This window comes from Amphibalanus amphitrite, unplaced genomic scaffold, assembly GCF_019059575.1.
Source record: "Amphibalanus amphitrite isolate SeventyFive unplaced genomic scaffold, NRLGWU_Aamphi_draft 001895F_arrow, whole genome shotgun sequence".
Lineage (NCBI taxonomy): Eukaryota > Metazoa > Arthropoda > Thecostraca > Balanomorpha > Balanidae > Amphibalanus > Amphibalanus amphitrite.
Genome location: NW_024883388.1, coordinates 6,035 through 22,178, shown reverse-complemented (window position 1 = coordinate 22,178; position 16,144 = coordinate 6,035). Strand labels below are relative to the sequence as shown.

The 16,144-nt window shown below is 49.6% G+C and overlaps 1 protein-coding gene across 1 annotated transcript in view; it reads left to right on the top strand.

Annotated features, from left to right (window-relative positions):
- LOC122375686 (BTB/POZ domain-containing protein 10-like) overlaps window positions 1-15,267 on the top strand; it is a gene marked incomplete at its 3' end in the record, with an annotated part of 35,702 nt that extends 20,435 nt beyond the window's left edge. The window contains exons 3-5 of the mRNA XM_043355173.1: window positions 2,650-2,745; window positions 7,654-7,818; window positions 15,041-15,267. Coding sequence (XP_043211108.1) covers window positions 2,650-2,745; window positions 7,654-7,818; window positions 15,041-15,267 — 488 coding nt within the window. The remainder of the gene's footprint in view (window positions 1-2,649; window positions 2,746-7,653; window positions 7,819-15,040) is intronic.
- Window positions 15,268-16,144: the final 877 nt, after the last annotated feature.

The following is a 16,144-nucleotide window of genomic DNA, read 5'->3' as shown; positions in this document are numbered from 1 at the left end:
TTCAATAGGCACACTCAATAAGTGATATGGACCACCTCTGGATGAATTTCAGGTCGAGGTCAGGTCAAGGTCAGGTCAAGTGAGGTCAAATTTTGAAGTTGGTTGTTAAGGCCTAAAAAGGTGTCTATCTGATGCAGTTTTTCACGGCGAATCGAATGGTGCTATTTTTGTTTCCGTACGAGGTCTAGAACTTCCAAAAAAGTCATTTTTCAAAATTTTTGTGTGTCGTGACGTCATACAATTTTGAATAACTCCCACATTTTTGAACCGATTCTTCTAAAACTTGGTATGTAGGTGCACATAGACCACTTCTCTGACATATATTCCGGTTTTTTCGATACACCCAAAATTTTGGATTTTATAGCTATTTTCCAAAAAAAAGTCAGTTTTTTGAAAAAATTTGGGCCAAAATCAAAAATTTTCAAAAAACCGAGATAGCCATTTGATAGACAAAGTAGAATTACGTATATCCTTTTTGGTTACGTCTTGATTCCTTTAAAAATGAAGATGTTAGCGGCGTTTGAACTTTTGCCGTTTTTGAGGCGAAAATGGCAAACATGACGTCACTAAAACGTCAATTTCTCAAAAATTTTCCGACGGATTTCGCTCAAATTTTCAGGGAACGTGTCAAATTGATGTAAGAAAAGGTGCCGTTTTTGAGATATTGCAAAAATTCGCGAGGGGGGTAAAATTTACCCCCCCCCCCAGCCCCGCGCGGGTTAATGTAGTTGACTGCAATAACTAAGTACGCCGTGTCCAGGAAACTAACTAGTTATGCCACGCTATTGCAACTAAGACCAGTAAAGCGCCTTTCTGTTTTGGCGTTGCACGCACGCTCTAACAGACATGTATGCACTCGCATTTGAGGGGTTGTCTGTCTCATTGCCAGTGAAGTTGTGACCGTGTTCGCGACCCTGTCCGTTAGCTCGGTCCGTGGTTTACTGGATGGCGGGGGCGTCGGTCGATTTCGCTCAGTATCCCGAGGAGTGGGCGACGGGCTACCTGGCGACGGCGCACAACAAACGGGCCATTGCACCTGTTACCCTGATGGTGGAAGTGAAATCAGTACTATCAGAGACGCTGCCACTGATCAACTGTCAACTGCGTCGACAACTACCCTGAGTCGCTACTCCTCACACTGGTCTGGAACGGATACTGGCCTTTTGCCGGCCGTGTTTCAATAACTGATGGCTCCATGATCATCGAGCAGCTCGTTCAACAAGCCCTCCGATATGGCGACCTCCTAAGCTCTTCCCTAAACAGCTCCCAGCGCGCCCCTACTATTAACCCCGCGGGTGCTGTGCTTCCTTCGACTGCGCCCTTCTCAGACGGCCCCGGTCTGGGCCGCCCTTGTGCAGACAGCCCCTGATTGCCCCTAAGTGTCGATGGGGACCCTTGCCGAACCTTTTGATAGCTCGAGTTGTGGATGGTCGAATCGAAACCGGAGGTAGCTTCGCCCTGAGAGCGTCTGGTCAGAGGGTGTTCCATTTATTTTTGCTGTGCAGTCTTCACTACCTTCAACACGGAAGGTCACAAACAAATCCTCAAACTGAATCACAATATCGGTCTTTCCATTTCACCAACTACTTTGATCGCCTACATAATGTCACGTTTGCAAGTGATTGCTGCATCATTGGCACCATCGGATCCGCCGTACCTGTTCTCCGTCTATCGTCGCTCCGCCGTGCCTTCTGACTCGCTCTTTCCGTATTCCCCCCTACATTTTCCTCGCCTGATAGGCGAGCGCCCGGTGTGCCGCAATCTCCAGATATTCAAATCGAGTTAGACGTCTCCTTTGATGTTCCAAAGCTGCTATTTCAGCCTGTTGTTTACCGCACTCGGGAATAATTAGCGCGAACTCTGAGTGGCTTTGTCGTAAAGTAGGCTGATGAGCCATCTGCCTAACGTCCAGCTGAGCGAAAATGACAAACTTTTGCGAAGTTGTTACTACGCACGTGCAGGTTTCTTCGAGGCCAAATGTGAGCCATTTAAAATGATTAATTTGCATTTTAACGTACCATTTAAAACTTCTAAAATTGAACGTTTTTATGCATAGTATATGTTTATCAAGTGTTCCATTTTCATTTTGTTGAATGGTCCGCTTTATCGCTCACTTTCAACATGAATAGGCCGTTAACTGGAATATTAGCAATTGTTGCCCCGTTCATCCATATACCATAATTCTAGCAGCGCGCTTCGACACAGCGAATATCCAGTGACTGGGAATTTCGTTTGTCGCTTACCATTAACTGTCTGGCATTAACGCGCAGTTGAACGCGGCGCCCCCGCTATATATCCTCGGAACTGTGGCTGTTTGATGTCAGTGTAAATCTTTGTCCGAACCGAATGCCAGTTCCGGGTATGCGAGTACGAGTGTCATCAGACTGGGTGTCTTGTCATTCGAAACACAACTTTAACAGTTGTGTAGTGTACTGTTTGCATACGAGTATTGCAATATGCTGTATGCCATGCATTGTATTCGGCGCTGGGCTGTGTTTAACTTCACCGGCGTCTTAACCGAATTATTTTTATGCAGGGCCTGTTGTCCGGCCTTCCCCGTTATATCGAGTCCATGCTAATGAGCCCTTCACCGCACCGCCCGCGGCTGTGCCTGACCGGGCCTCTGACGTACTCTGTCTTTGTCCTCAGGTCGTCCCCCAAACCAAAGCCGTGCCTGGTTCGACGGCGCAGCTCGGACTCCCCCACTCCCGGCACATCGTCTCCCATGTCTTCTCAACGGAACAGGTGGGTGCTGCTGTCGATAGGCCCGCCCCCCGGGTGGAGCGTGGTGTGTCCAATTGGGTGGTGCTCGATTTGACTGTTGGCTGCTGTCGATAGGCCCGCCCCCCGGGTGGAGCGTGGACGTGTTCAACTGGGTGGTGGTCGACTTGACTGTTGGGTTGTGAGTGTGACATTTCGATTATGAATTACACGATGTCAAAGGCTCGAGTTAATTGAAGACAAGTGCATTAGGCTGGCTAGATGGAATATTGCCTGGGGCGACGGCCTGAACAGAAGCAAAATTTTTCAGTTGGATATATTTGCTGAACTGTATGTGTCAATCGCTCTGCTAGCCCGCCTTGTTTTCGGAACACAGCTGTGTTTCTTATGATCTGGCATTTTCTCTCAGAAGCAGACCCGCTTCCAATTCTGCTGTTTTATTACATTTCCACCCCATTTGACCTTTTGCTGCCCTCTGTTGAGATGAACGCTTTTCGCCGTTCTTTTTTCGCGTCTCGTTGGCACTCTTCTCCAGCCGCGGTCTACGTTTTGTGTCATAATGGACACAGAAGAGTGACCTTCTGAAGTCTTTTCTTCTCCGACGGCCATGCGCCATTTACATTTATGGTGGCCCCCTATGCGCGTTGAGCGGGCGTTTAGCGCACGCTTCGTATGCGGGGCTTAGGACGCACTTCGTGTGCGGACGCTGGTGATGGCACCGCCGGTTCAGTGGCCTTCCGCTCCCTCCGTGACAGCGCGTGCCACTGAGCTGCGTGCCGTGGGAAAAAGGTTCGGTGGTGCATATTAATAACTAGATGGGATCTGCGGTGGGCTTCGCTGAGCTCCTTAAACGATAGGACTTTGGGTCTGGTATTATGAACGCAGTTAATGAAAATATGATTCGATGAAGCTTATATAACTATTTTAGAATTGAAATATTCGATCAGCGCTTATAAAGTTTCCATGCAGTATTTGAAGAGTGTTCTTATGGTACATTAAAATCGTCATTCACAACTGCTGTATGTTTTACCATATTGTAATATTGCCTTCAACATAGCTTTTCAGCAATTTTTCAAATAGCGCTCCAGTTTTAGCCAAACAGCTCAACTGGCGCTAGACACACTTGATCTGCCAGATGGTGCCAAATAATGTCCATTTGTCTCGCTTTACGACCAAATTACAGCATTTTGAGCCAGCCTCTGTTGTACGTGATGAATGGGACACTTCATTTCAATTTACGACTCATTTACATGTGGATTTATGGAGTCGTGGCGACCAAAACAGAGTGAGTTGCTCTCCATGGAGAAATGATTGCTCGCCAAGCCACTTAACATCTAGCTTGACGTCACGGTAATGATTGTGGATGAAATTAAGTGTTTGACAACAACGAAGCTTGAGGTTGTTGATACTGTGTTGTTTGTTATAGTAGAAGAGTCCGTTTACGCTCAGTGTCATTCCGTCCGGTGCTTTTCATCTTAATGACGCCTCGCACCTCTGTAAGCTCGCAAGTCGCAAGACAAGATCCAATAAGTGGACCGCTCTGTGGTCGACTGGGTATTTTATCCGGTGTCCAGGCTCATCACGGCGCATTGGGCCATTTTGATAGCCCGGTTGTTGATGCCAGTCCAGTCGCTGTTATGTTTACGTCTGCGGAGTGTTTCACTGGGGAGCAGCGGCAGTAGCAGCAGCGGCCTCCTCAGCGGTGGCCCTGCTGCCCTGATCGTCTCCAAAGCCGGCGGCCGCGGCGCGTGTCCCGTCGGCTTTGGCCCCGGCGACCCGCCGCTCGGCCCGAGTCTCAGTCCAATTACAAGTCACACGACTACCGGCTTAATGGCTTAATAGGGCCTCGAGCACGTCAGGTCGGCGTCCCTAGACGCTGCGGCGGTCGGGAACTCACTGACACGCGGCTGCCACTGGGAATTTCCCCAGTGGTGCCCGCTAATGTCGCTGAGAACTGGTGTCCAGAGGAGATGGCCCGCCTCAATGGGTCAGTTAGGAAGGGTGTTTGACGAGAGACGGGGTAACCAGTGGTTTTGGACGGGTCACACTGGGTCACGGGTCACCCTGGGTATAGCTTCTGGAGTTCCAGATTAAAAGAGTCGTGACTGGTGGTAACACTCGTTTTGCGAGCTCGATAAGATTAACTTATGTCCATGTAACTGCTTAGCATGGCCTAGATGTCTAGACGGCTTGGGTGTTACTGCTTTTATCTAGCTTTTATAAGTACATTTTTGGCATCTTCCACTCGAGGTCAGCAGCAGAACGCCGCCGCCGAGGTCACCAGCCGAGTGCTGGTGTCTGGCAGTCGCTGCTGTCGCCAGCCGGGTGTCGCCGGCAGCCCTTCGTCAGCCGGTTCCTTCCGTGGCATGCGAGCGTCGGACGTCGGGCGGGCTGCCAGCGCAGCACTAGCTCTCCCTCCCTTCCTCTCTGCTCTCTCTCCTTCCCTATCTGCTCTTCTCCTTCCCTCTGCTTCGTCCGGCCGACCGAGAGTGGACGGAAGAGCGACGGATGACAGGACACGTTCCGGCCCGCCAAATATCCGCTGCTCTGTGTACGGCGCTAATGGCCTCGGCTGCCGAGACCGACCGAGCTGGCTCGCAGCGCCCGATCGGACCGATCGCCAGCGCGGCCGCCGTGTAATGACTCGGGATGACTGGACCGACTCCGGCGGCGGTATGGAGGGGATCAGCGGACGCGCCCGGCTAATGACTCGCCGGTCGGCCGGCCGACTCAGTCTCCCCAGCTCGGCGTGGATCAGTCTCCCCGGCCGGCGCCGAGGCTGTGAGCACTGAGCGGGCGCTGCTGCCGCGGCCGATCCGGTAGGATTAGGGGCGCCCAGGGGCGCCGGCGCCCTGTCAGAGCCGATGACTCTCCGGCGGGCTCCCGCGGCGCCCAGCGGCGCTAGGATGACGCCGGGATGGCGTGCGCCGGATCGGGTGATGGGTTGGCGTGACGTGAGGCTGATGGGAGAGAGGCCTGGTGCGAGAGGTATGATTGCTGAGAGTGGGGTGGGGTGGAACCGAATCGGGCCAGATTCCCGGTGGTCGTATGGATTCCGAATGACTGACAAAGATGCTGGTTGCGAGAGCCATCCCAGGGCGTAAATACATGGCTATCTTACAATATGTGCCTTCAGTTATTCATTAAATTATCCATGTCAGAAGTCAGATGCCACAACACTCACTCGCCCGTCATGGCGGTCGGCCGTCGGGACATGTAGCTTTCTTGCGGTACAGTATACCACTTCAGGCGCTGCTACCAACGCCATCTATCGGGAAGAATATAAGTAATGCCGAGCTGCTGCTTTACACGACTGTTATCGAACGCTGTTTTTCTAACAAGTTAAGCTTGCTAATTAGTTCAAGCTCTGGATTCTCAGAGTTATTGATATAAAACATGAATGAAAGATGTTAACGGACACGCCCCTCACCTATCTGATAAGCTCAACTTTTTCCCTTAAAAATCCAACTTTGTGTTGCTTTGTATTGGGACAGTTCACAAAATGGAATCATCTTACCTTGCGAATTGCCTAATCATTTCCACGATGATGATATTAACATGGTAGGCACGACTTTCAGTCTCATAATGTCCCCATTCTTCATTTGTATTAGCCGGCTACAGCGCCTGTAGTCGCCTAATACAGATACAAATTTCCATTGTCATTCAGCCTTTATTTGTGTTGATTTATTTTGCGGTAGTTACTGATGGCGTCCAAGCCTTTGTAGGTGCCGGACAGCTCATCAGCCCTGTAACATTGATCGTGTTACGGCATTGACTTGCCGTCACACGCATATATACAGTCATGCCAGAGTCCTATGTCTCACCATCGTGTGATAGAAACGTGCCTGTCGCCGCCCTCTCATCGCGCCTGTGACCTGCCACCGACATATGGGCTGCCTGCGTTCGGTAACATTGGTACCATGTCCGGGTCCGTTGGTTATCGCCCTGTCATTGACTGCATCCGCACCGCTAGTGGCCTGTGCCTGTCATCTACATAGCAACATATCCGGTAACTACCAGGAATATGGCACCTCGTCACATCCTATCCTGCTGCCTACATCCTGTACCAGGAACGTGACGCCCTATCGCTACCAACAGTCAACACTCTGACGACCGGATTGCGACCTTTGCGGACTGGATGATCCGATTGGTAAGGGGTAGGTGCTGGTATGCGGTTTTAAAGGGACCCTCCCACCTTAACATTAGTTTTGAGTTGAGATAGCCAAGTTTGCGGCCAGGCTCAGAAACCACCATTTATCCTGGTCGTAACCCCCGCAGCTTTATGGTGTTCAAGAAATTTCTTCCCTTTACTTGCAGGGTGGGACCAGCGTGGTCCCTATCTCTTAACCATTACGGGAATCTGATGACGTCATCAGCCTTTCGAACGTCCGTTAAATGTTTGACTAAAAAGTTTTGTAGCACGCGGTGGTATATGCTGCTTTGCGCGCAACAAATGCCGCACTTTCAAATAAAGTCGCTAGGAACAGCGGAGATCCCAAAAAGTAAACAAAAGTAAAAGTCTAATATCTTGAAAACCGGTGAATATTTTTCGATGAAATTTGGTAGATATTCGTTTTTGCTCTTTCTGAACCGAGCGACATCACTTTCATGCCAATTCATTAACTTTTTTGAAGGTGGGAGGGTCCCTTTAACGAGACTACCTGACACGGAACATGGCGCCACCTATGATTTATATTTTTTAGCTTGGAAGATTTATAAGTTTGTCTGGTCACCTCTGTTTGTCATCTTACTCTGCGTCACCTGGCTTTTGCGTCGATAAGTACTGCTGTGTCGATATGTCCGTTGTAGCTACGTTTTAGTCAACAGCTGAAAGATTCACCCACTCACCAATGCCCAAATGGTGTCCTTCCGTTCTTTTCCAGCATTGTAATTCAGCAATACTCACCAACTCTCTCTCCCCTGTCCCCTCAGAGACACGCTGGGTGCCTCGATGGCCAGCCCGTCGCGCCACCACAGCGGCGGACAGCCAGAGGTCATCAGCAGCTCCGGTGACCGAGTCACCCTCGTCGTCGACCACACCCGCTTCATTGTCGACCCGAGCCTCTTCACACGCGAGCCCAACACCATGCTCGGCAGGTGAGTTCAGTTCGATCGGTCAGTTGCCTGTCGATCGGAGTCTAATGAACGACAGAGAAAGGTCTAGCTCGTATGTAAGGTGCCTGTCGATCGGAGTCTAATGAGAGACTGAGAAAGGTCTAGCTCGTGTGTAAGTAGTGAGTTTCGATATATTAGATGGTCCTCAGTGTCTGGAATATCCAGTTCTCAGCCTCGCTATCCTCAGTTGGAGCGTTTGACTTATTGGAGTGTCGCTAAAAGTGTCGGCTGTTATGCGCTTTCGAGAGGGTGAGATTAAGATGAAAGAGTCCATTGATCTGGTAGTTCGTCATCTTTTTGCTGGAGCCTTTGAAAATAGATGGTGTCTGCGTAAAATATGATCATTAAAGGAACACTTTGCTTTAATACCATGCATGAGTCATCCAGGCTACTGTTAAATGGGAAAATAAGACATTGTTGGTATTTCAGTTGCTCTGTCATAATTATGAACATATATTTAAGCAATATTATAACGACTTTGCGCCGTTCACGCATGTTAACCCGGCGGCCGCTGGGCCTCCGCGCCACCCGCCGGCCGCTGGGGGGGGGGGGGGGCATAAAGTTGCCCCCCCTTTACTTCTGCGACGATATCGTCGCAACGCGAAGAGATAGAGAAGCGAAACTTTGCACACATCTTCCTGAATACCTAGCCGAGGTTGTGTCCAAATTTGGTGTCGATCCCATTCGAAATGACGTCACAGTGACTTCATAAGTGAAATTATAGATTTGCGACTCTCATATTCCTCACGATACAGCACATATATGGGACCGAATGTTAAGGGCCGATTATTGGTCAGAAACTAGATGGAAGTGTAGTAAGATGTTTTAGGATGACAGCAGGTGCTGTCTAGTTCATTTACAGTCGAGTTTCATGCTCAGCGTCATCAGAAACGGTCCATATCGGAAAACGACAAAACTTTATGACGTCACTGTGACGTCATCCTAGGTGCTACAACCACTAAACTTTCCTCAAACATTGCCTAGGTATTCATTTGAAGCTATGCCAAGTTTCACGTTCGTAGCTCATCAGGTTTCGGAGATATTTCACAAAACGTAAAGGGGGGGGGCAACTTTATGCCCCCCCCCCCCCCCCAGCGGCTCGTGGGTTAAAAAAGTATGGTTAAATCTTGATAGCACGAGTAATTTTGGCAGCATCGGAGGACTGTCTAAACGCGCGCGTGATTTCAGTTTTTTAAGTAAAACGTCGGTATAACAGAAATTAATCCCGGGAATAATATTTGTTAATCAGACTTTTTCTTTCCGTGGTGGAGCCCGAATGGTTTCACAAGAAGCTGCTCGCTGAAAAAATAAATATTGGCCTGCATTGAGATTGAAGGTAACACAGGCACCGAAGGCAACACAGAGCTAAATCAAATTCAGAGAGAGCTTTGAGACGCCTTCTTATTTTATTTTTTTTAAATCTCATAGGCCCACTGCTTTGTCCGATCACTCAAAGGTGATGCTCATTAATGCAGAAAATGGATACAAATGGTACATACAGACAGCGAGAAAAAACTGCAGTTTGCTCTCCCAAGAACTGGCGAACAGAGAAGCAGAAGGTGTTCCAACCAACACAAGGAAGACCCAGAATGGGCTGTAGCCACTTGAGATAGGCGCAGCGCAGGCCAAGTGTCTGGTAGGTATACCCAGGCAAACATGATACAGAGATGATGGAATAGACCAGAGCTTGTAAATGCGCGTTTTCAGTATACGGTTCTCACAGAAGGCGGCCCTGGCTGCATAAGTTCTTTACAAGTACTGCAAGAGGGCCTGCATATGAATATAAGAGACTGAGCGAGACATTGTACAATCCACTTATACCACTATTGCATTTCCTAATTGGCGCTATTAATTTGATTAAACAGTACACACTTCGTTATTAACAAGTGTTTCCCCGAAAAGAAAACCAAGCCCCGTTTCTTTTCCCAATCCCTCAATGTAGCCCTTTTAAACAGACGGGCTGAGCGACGAACGGCGCAAAGTCGTTATAATAAATGTAATCGGACCGCCTCCTCGGTACACCAGGCATTATTCGGTGTGCCTTGCCAAGGGTGTTTATATTTAATGCACTCGCAGGCTCGTGCATTAAATGCAAAAATAACACTCATTTCATTCGTGTTATTTTTGAAAATATTAACCTCACTTCGTTCGGTTAATATTTTAGGAAAAATAATGCCCTCACTCCGTTCGGGCATTATTTAAAACACCCTTGGCTAGGCACACCGAATAATACCTGGTATACCGAGGACGCGGTCCGATTAAATATATATTATTCGCCGTTTCGAGGCATATATTTACCTATAGTTAATATAGTTAGCTGGAGGATTGCCGACCTGTTCAAAGGAGCTCTTTGAAGTTATTTTTGGCTTGCCGTTATTGTATTTCTTAAGAGACTCAATTTGTACATATTATTATTCCTTTCTTTTTTCGTGGAGCACGGACGCACATGTCTGAAAAAGATTGTGCCTTCCGATTTATTGGCCTTTGACTTGAAGGTTTGCATGTCTTACAAGTTTGCATTTCTTATGTGTGTAACCTTTTTCTTGAGTGCTGGTAATGACAGGATTTCGAGAACAGGATCTGAAGTTGTTTTCGCGACCAATCATTTTATTATACTCGTATGTATTTCAAAGGATACTTTGTTGAATATTCGAACATGGAGTTATTTACCGTGAACCTTATTCGGCGGACGGTCTGCTTTTTCGGTGCTATCCGACTGCCGGAGGCGCCACACAGTCGACAATTAACCCCAGACTGCAGCATAACTAACTCGGCCACTTGGCTGATTAGACAGAGCGCTGCAAATTACGCCAAATGGCCGGCGCCGTGTGCCTTATGGGCTCTTCGTAGTTAATATCCGCTGTTCATGGGCCGTATGGCGCTGTGAGTGTGTGAAGGGATGGGGATGCAGGCACTACCAGGTCGGGCGGAGCGGAGAGATGGCTGTTCCGGGAACCAGCACTTAGTGGTCTGCGATAGCGATAGGGTACCGACTCGCCAATAGCCAATGACCCAGCCCAATTGGTATAAATGGGGTCCGTTCTCTCCGCTTTTTCTCGCCACCAATGCTGTTATCGGCGTGCCGGCTATGGGGTGGTGTTCTGCCGAATGCGGTAATGAAGGCAAATTGGGTGGCGTCGTCGGATTTATGACAAAAAAAGACGTGTACGAGCAGCATTGAGCACATGCAGGTCGCAAGGAGATTATTTTGTCTCGCATCTATGTATCTCTCCAAGTCCAATGGGTACCAACTACCAAAGTATGTTGTTCTCGTTAGCTAAAAGGCAAAATATTTTGATGAAATGGTTTTCTCACTTGATGTCGATAACCAAGGCATTCCAAACACTGTTCAGCCCTTAGCAGCAGCATCGATGGTGGTATTACAATGCTCACCAATACGCACCGTCTCTGCCTTCTGTCTCTCGGCTTCCGGCGATCAGCCGCCGTTTGACCCGTCTCTCTGTCGTCTGCCATCGCTGACATGTTGTGCCGACGGCCATCTCCCGCCTCACTCCATCAGCCGGGGGCCGATCGCGACCCGCCTCTCTCCCACGGCGAGCGCGTGCCATGGCCGCTCCGCCCCCGTCGCTGGCGATGCATCGGCACCGACTCAGCGTCGTCGCTGACGCGTCGTCGATGACCAGTGTCAGCAGGTTTTTTGTCGCGCCTAATGGCCGAATGAATGGTCGGAGGCGTGATTACATATCGGTCGGACGGCTGTGCTGAGTGGCACAGTGCCGGCGGTGATTTGTTAACGGGGTTTCATATTGCCCGACGGTGGTGGCTCAGTTGGTGTCGGGGCGGACAGAGCTGTCCGAGTGACGCTGTCGTCCGGACGCGGCGGCGCGCGCGGCGGTGGTATTCGGCCGCCGTCTCGCGAGAGAAGCGGTGCTTGAGCCGCCAGTCTGCCGGCCCCAGCCGACTCCAATCTCCGAGCGATGGGATTTCATCAGTCATCCGCGATAGCTCAGCCGCGGCCGTTGAAAAATGATGACCGGCCACGCTCGAGATACTGTCGGTAATTGAAACGCCGCGTCGTCCGGCCGGTGGTCTTGTCGCTGTCGATTTGTGACGAGTGATTCGCGTAATAGTGTGTCCGTGCAGCGGCCGGGCCGCTGAGGGATGGCCCCTGAACAGAGCTGAGAGAACGGAGGTTCGGCGGCGCGACGCACGCCAGCCGACTCAAGACAAATGGTCCGATAATTCCCGCAGGATTTGGCTCCGGAGGATAGGCTTTGCACGGCAGTGGACAGTGGACACCCATGGGCTCCAGTGTATTGCTCATATTGCTGAGTCTAAAACTGTGACGCGAAGTCGCTGTTTTGTATTGCCTCCTGCTTTTATATATCTTAGCATTATAGTTCGGGAAGGGCTTAAACTGAAGGTAGAACATGATAGCTTAATGTTAGTATTCAATTAAAAGTTGTTTATTGCTCATCAGATAATTTAATTTTTCACGTTGCTATAGCCTTTTCTTATTAGTCGTGGAATTGAGCGAAGAGTGATGTGCTTTGCAAGCCGTTCCCGAGCTCAAATTGAGCAAGCAGCTGCCGCCGCGGTCTGAGTGGCACACCATGGGAGCTGGAGTGTCCCGCTCTATATGGCTGAGAGCAGGCCGTTTGCAGTCGGGGTCAGATTGCCAGCGGCTCGAGATAAACGTCAAATGGCTTCACAGAACTTGTCCTGGGTCACCTACTTAGGAGTTGATACTATCCTGAATTTCCGTGGAGCAGTTTTGAATGATGTTCATTGTGTGATAAGTGATAACGCTGGTGAGTTTCAAGCTGCTTCACTTCCAAATCACCATCCAAGGCCCAAAGTTAGATGTCTAACTGAGCATATTCATGAGCTGAACACCACACTGGTATGACCAACAATTACCATGTGTAATACGATAGCACCACGTCGTTTAGTAATTCCTCCCACTGGATAACAACTGAAATCCGCCGGATATCCCGTACCGGGTCAGCTCCGGTATCTCGGCAGCAAGCAGGCTGATTGGCCGACGCGATGGCGAGCGATGTCTGCAGCACCCCGCGCAGGCGGCAGCTGTTGTATCCGGCCCGGGCGGCGGCTGCAGTATCCGGCGCAGCCCACGCTCAGCAGCTAACAGGCTGATTGGCCGGTGGCCGGTGGCGACTGCAGCATCCGGCCCTGTCCGTGCTCGGCAGCTAACAGTCTGATTGGCCGGTGGCCGGCGGCGGCTGCAGTATCCGGCGCGGTTCGCGCTCGTTACTGACGACTGGCGATCATCTTCGCTAACTGCCGACAATTAGCGCCCGGCCCGGGTGGAACGCCGGCCGGCAGACTGCTCAGAGAGCCTGGGCGTGCCTGTTCTGCCGGACGGAGCTGGCGGGCGAAATGGTCACACGTATACACTTTTTAACGCTTTTTTGACGTTGCTCTATTTTATCTCATATTAGCACAATTGTGGCCAATCAAAGATCTGTGGTGCATTTTTAAATCAGAGTTTCACTTTGTTTTGTTTCTCTTTAGCTCTTAATTGTTTTTAGACTCTGACTTCTGAAAATATTTAACCCATCCTCGTTACAAACCTAGCTGAATGGCGCCTATATTTATTCGTGGCGAAAATTGTTCACCTTGTTGAAGTTGGTTTGGATTGGTGTGGGGCTACTCGCTGGGAGTTTATTTATGGAGCAATAAACATTGGATCCTCCTTCGCATCTCTTACTCAGGCGTCCATCGAATTTTATTGAATCCCAGACGCTTTTGATAGGTCGTCCAGCAAATCGAATGGTTGAACCTTGATAACCCGTTCCCGTATACCCGTGAAAATTGTTTTATTAGAGCGCAGAAAGCCGTATCAATCTCTCGCATGCCTCTTGTGTCGTTCTTTAAAAGAGTGAACTTCGGCGCTCCCCATGCTAAAGATATTGCAGTTCCGTGCTGAGCTCTTTTAAATTGGTTTGCAATGGTATTTGTGCGCTTACAATTGCTTCTGTCGCTACGCGGTCTCCCCCGTTCTCCTTGCGACTTTAGATGGTTTTATTACAGGTGGCTCGCTCAATTTACGCAGACAGCTTTGAACAGCAAAGACAGCACAGTACATACAGTTTCCAAGCGGGTTTTGTCCTTTTTTAGCTGGCTTCCACCTAAGCTAGCTCCTTTGAACAGGTCATTGCCTTTATCGCTCAAAACTGAACCTCCGGTTGGCATCTGGGCCGAGTATCAGCAAATAGAACTGCACAGAAGCTGCGCTCTTTCTCTGGTCGCCATCATCTATTGAAGTACCGGCCTTCTATGTGCGCGCACTGCGCAGGATGAGTGCCAAGAATTCGAGCGGTCAAGCGGTAGCTTCAGTGCTGCCACGCGCACCCACCCACTTTCCCAACGGAGTGTTCTCAGTAGGAATGAAATGGATGAAGACGTTTGGGTCTCTCCACGGTACTAGAGCGGCAATTTGGAGAATCTATCGTGTCGTGAGAAGGTAGTCAAGACGTTCGGAGAAGACCTGCGCACGATGCTGCGATGCATATGCAAAGGGGTATTGGATACGCGGAAGCCATGCAAAAGATTGTGTTGCATGAAATATTCAGTGAGCAGCGTCCGTTGAACGGGGCAATGGTCGTTTGGTGAAGTCAAAGTCGAAGGCTACAGGGTTTATTGCATTTCTTATTCACCTTTCCCACTTTAATATCAGCTATTCGGTCCACATCGAACCCTATGACGGTATCCAGAATTCAGATTGTGGTGTGTGACCGGTTTCCAAATGCATGACTGTATGCATGTCTGAGCTCAGTTCCTGTAATGTGTTATTTTCGGTCCATTCCGCCTGCCCAGTCACCTGATGCAGCTGTGCTGGGCTGTTGGGCTGAGCTGCTCTGATGTCATGATACCAGAGAAACGATGAACTGGATACCCTGTCCGACTTAATTGATCATTTCAAGTGTGTAGTTTTTTATTCGACGATACTTTGTGGTCCAATTAGCCAGAATCCCGTTTTATCGGCATTTTGACGAAACCGACACGCTTTTTATAGGTCTGTCCACTGCCTCCCACCCAAATATTCGTCCAACCTCTCTATCGCTTCTCCACAGAAAATACCTAGATACGTGTCTCATACGCCTCTACGATAAAATATTTCCCCTTTCTACCCAATACCCATTTATGTCAATCTCCCCACACTCCTTGGCCTAACCTTCCCCCTATTGGACTAACCTTCCCCCTATTGTCTCACCGACAGAATGTTCTCCTCGGGCCTGGAGTTTGTACGCACCAACGAGCGCGGCGAGTACAACGTGGCCGAAGGTATCAGCTCGTCCGTGTTTCGGGCCGTACTCGAGTACTACAAGACGGGCGTGGTGCGCTGTCCGCCCTCTGTCAGCGTGCCGGAGCTGAGAGAGGCCTGTGACTACCTGCTGGTGCCCTTCAGTGCCGACGTGGTGCGCTGCAAGAACCTGCGTGAGTATAGTGGGAGGGGAGGGTATATAGCGAGGTGTGGTGTGGATCGGAGGGTCCCATAAGTAAGGCGATACGGAGAGTACGGCATGAGAGTTAGATACGCTGTTGGGCGCGTAATGGCTCCGCTGTTGGCGTTCTCCAAAGTCCGAACAAATCTGAGTTGTCCTGCGTTAGTACGACTCCACTTTAAGGGAGATCAGGAGAAATCTTTAGGGAATTCGACCTTACGGCGTGGTGAGGGCAACCTGGGTGGTGCGACTTTGTGGCACGTCGAGACAGTGCCGTTGTCCATGATAGCGTTTGCGTTTGTGTGGCGTCGTGGCACACAGGAAGGGCGGAGAAGGGGGTTGCTGATACCTCGATCGCGGAACTGAAATGGACTGATGGTGCTGGACGAACTTTGGGTCGATTTCGAGCTGTCAGTGTTTGCTTTTTGGGGTCTCTTGAGTCCCTCAAGGTCAGGCTGTGACAACGAATTATGCGCCTCACTGTTAAATCAATGGCTTTATCAATCCACCGACTCGGGGCCTCGGAAAGCAGGCCATATAGCTAGTGTTCATTAATGTCTGCATGACTTATGGGCCTCATAACTAGTCAACATATTGCTGACTAACAGTTTGTGCCACTAAGAGCCTTGCTTACTAATATGTTTTCCGAAATATGGATAGTCCTCTTGTAACATATTTCTCCTGACGCGAAATATTTGTCCAGAGTCAACTGGAGACTAATAACTGCAAAATTAGTTACGAGATTAAACTTGGCTGCACTTCCCGGAAATTATTACTTACAAAATGTCTTGCAAACGCTGGAAGTGTAGTGTAGAACTTTCAGACGCAACTTATAATGCGCATTGCCAACTACCACTCGAGTAAACTAGGGAAGAGCC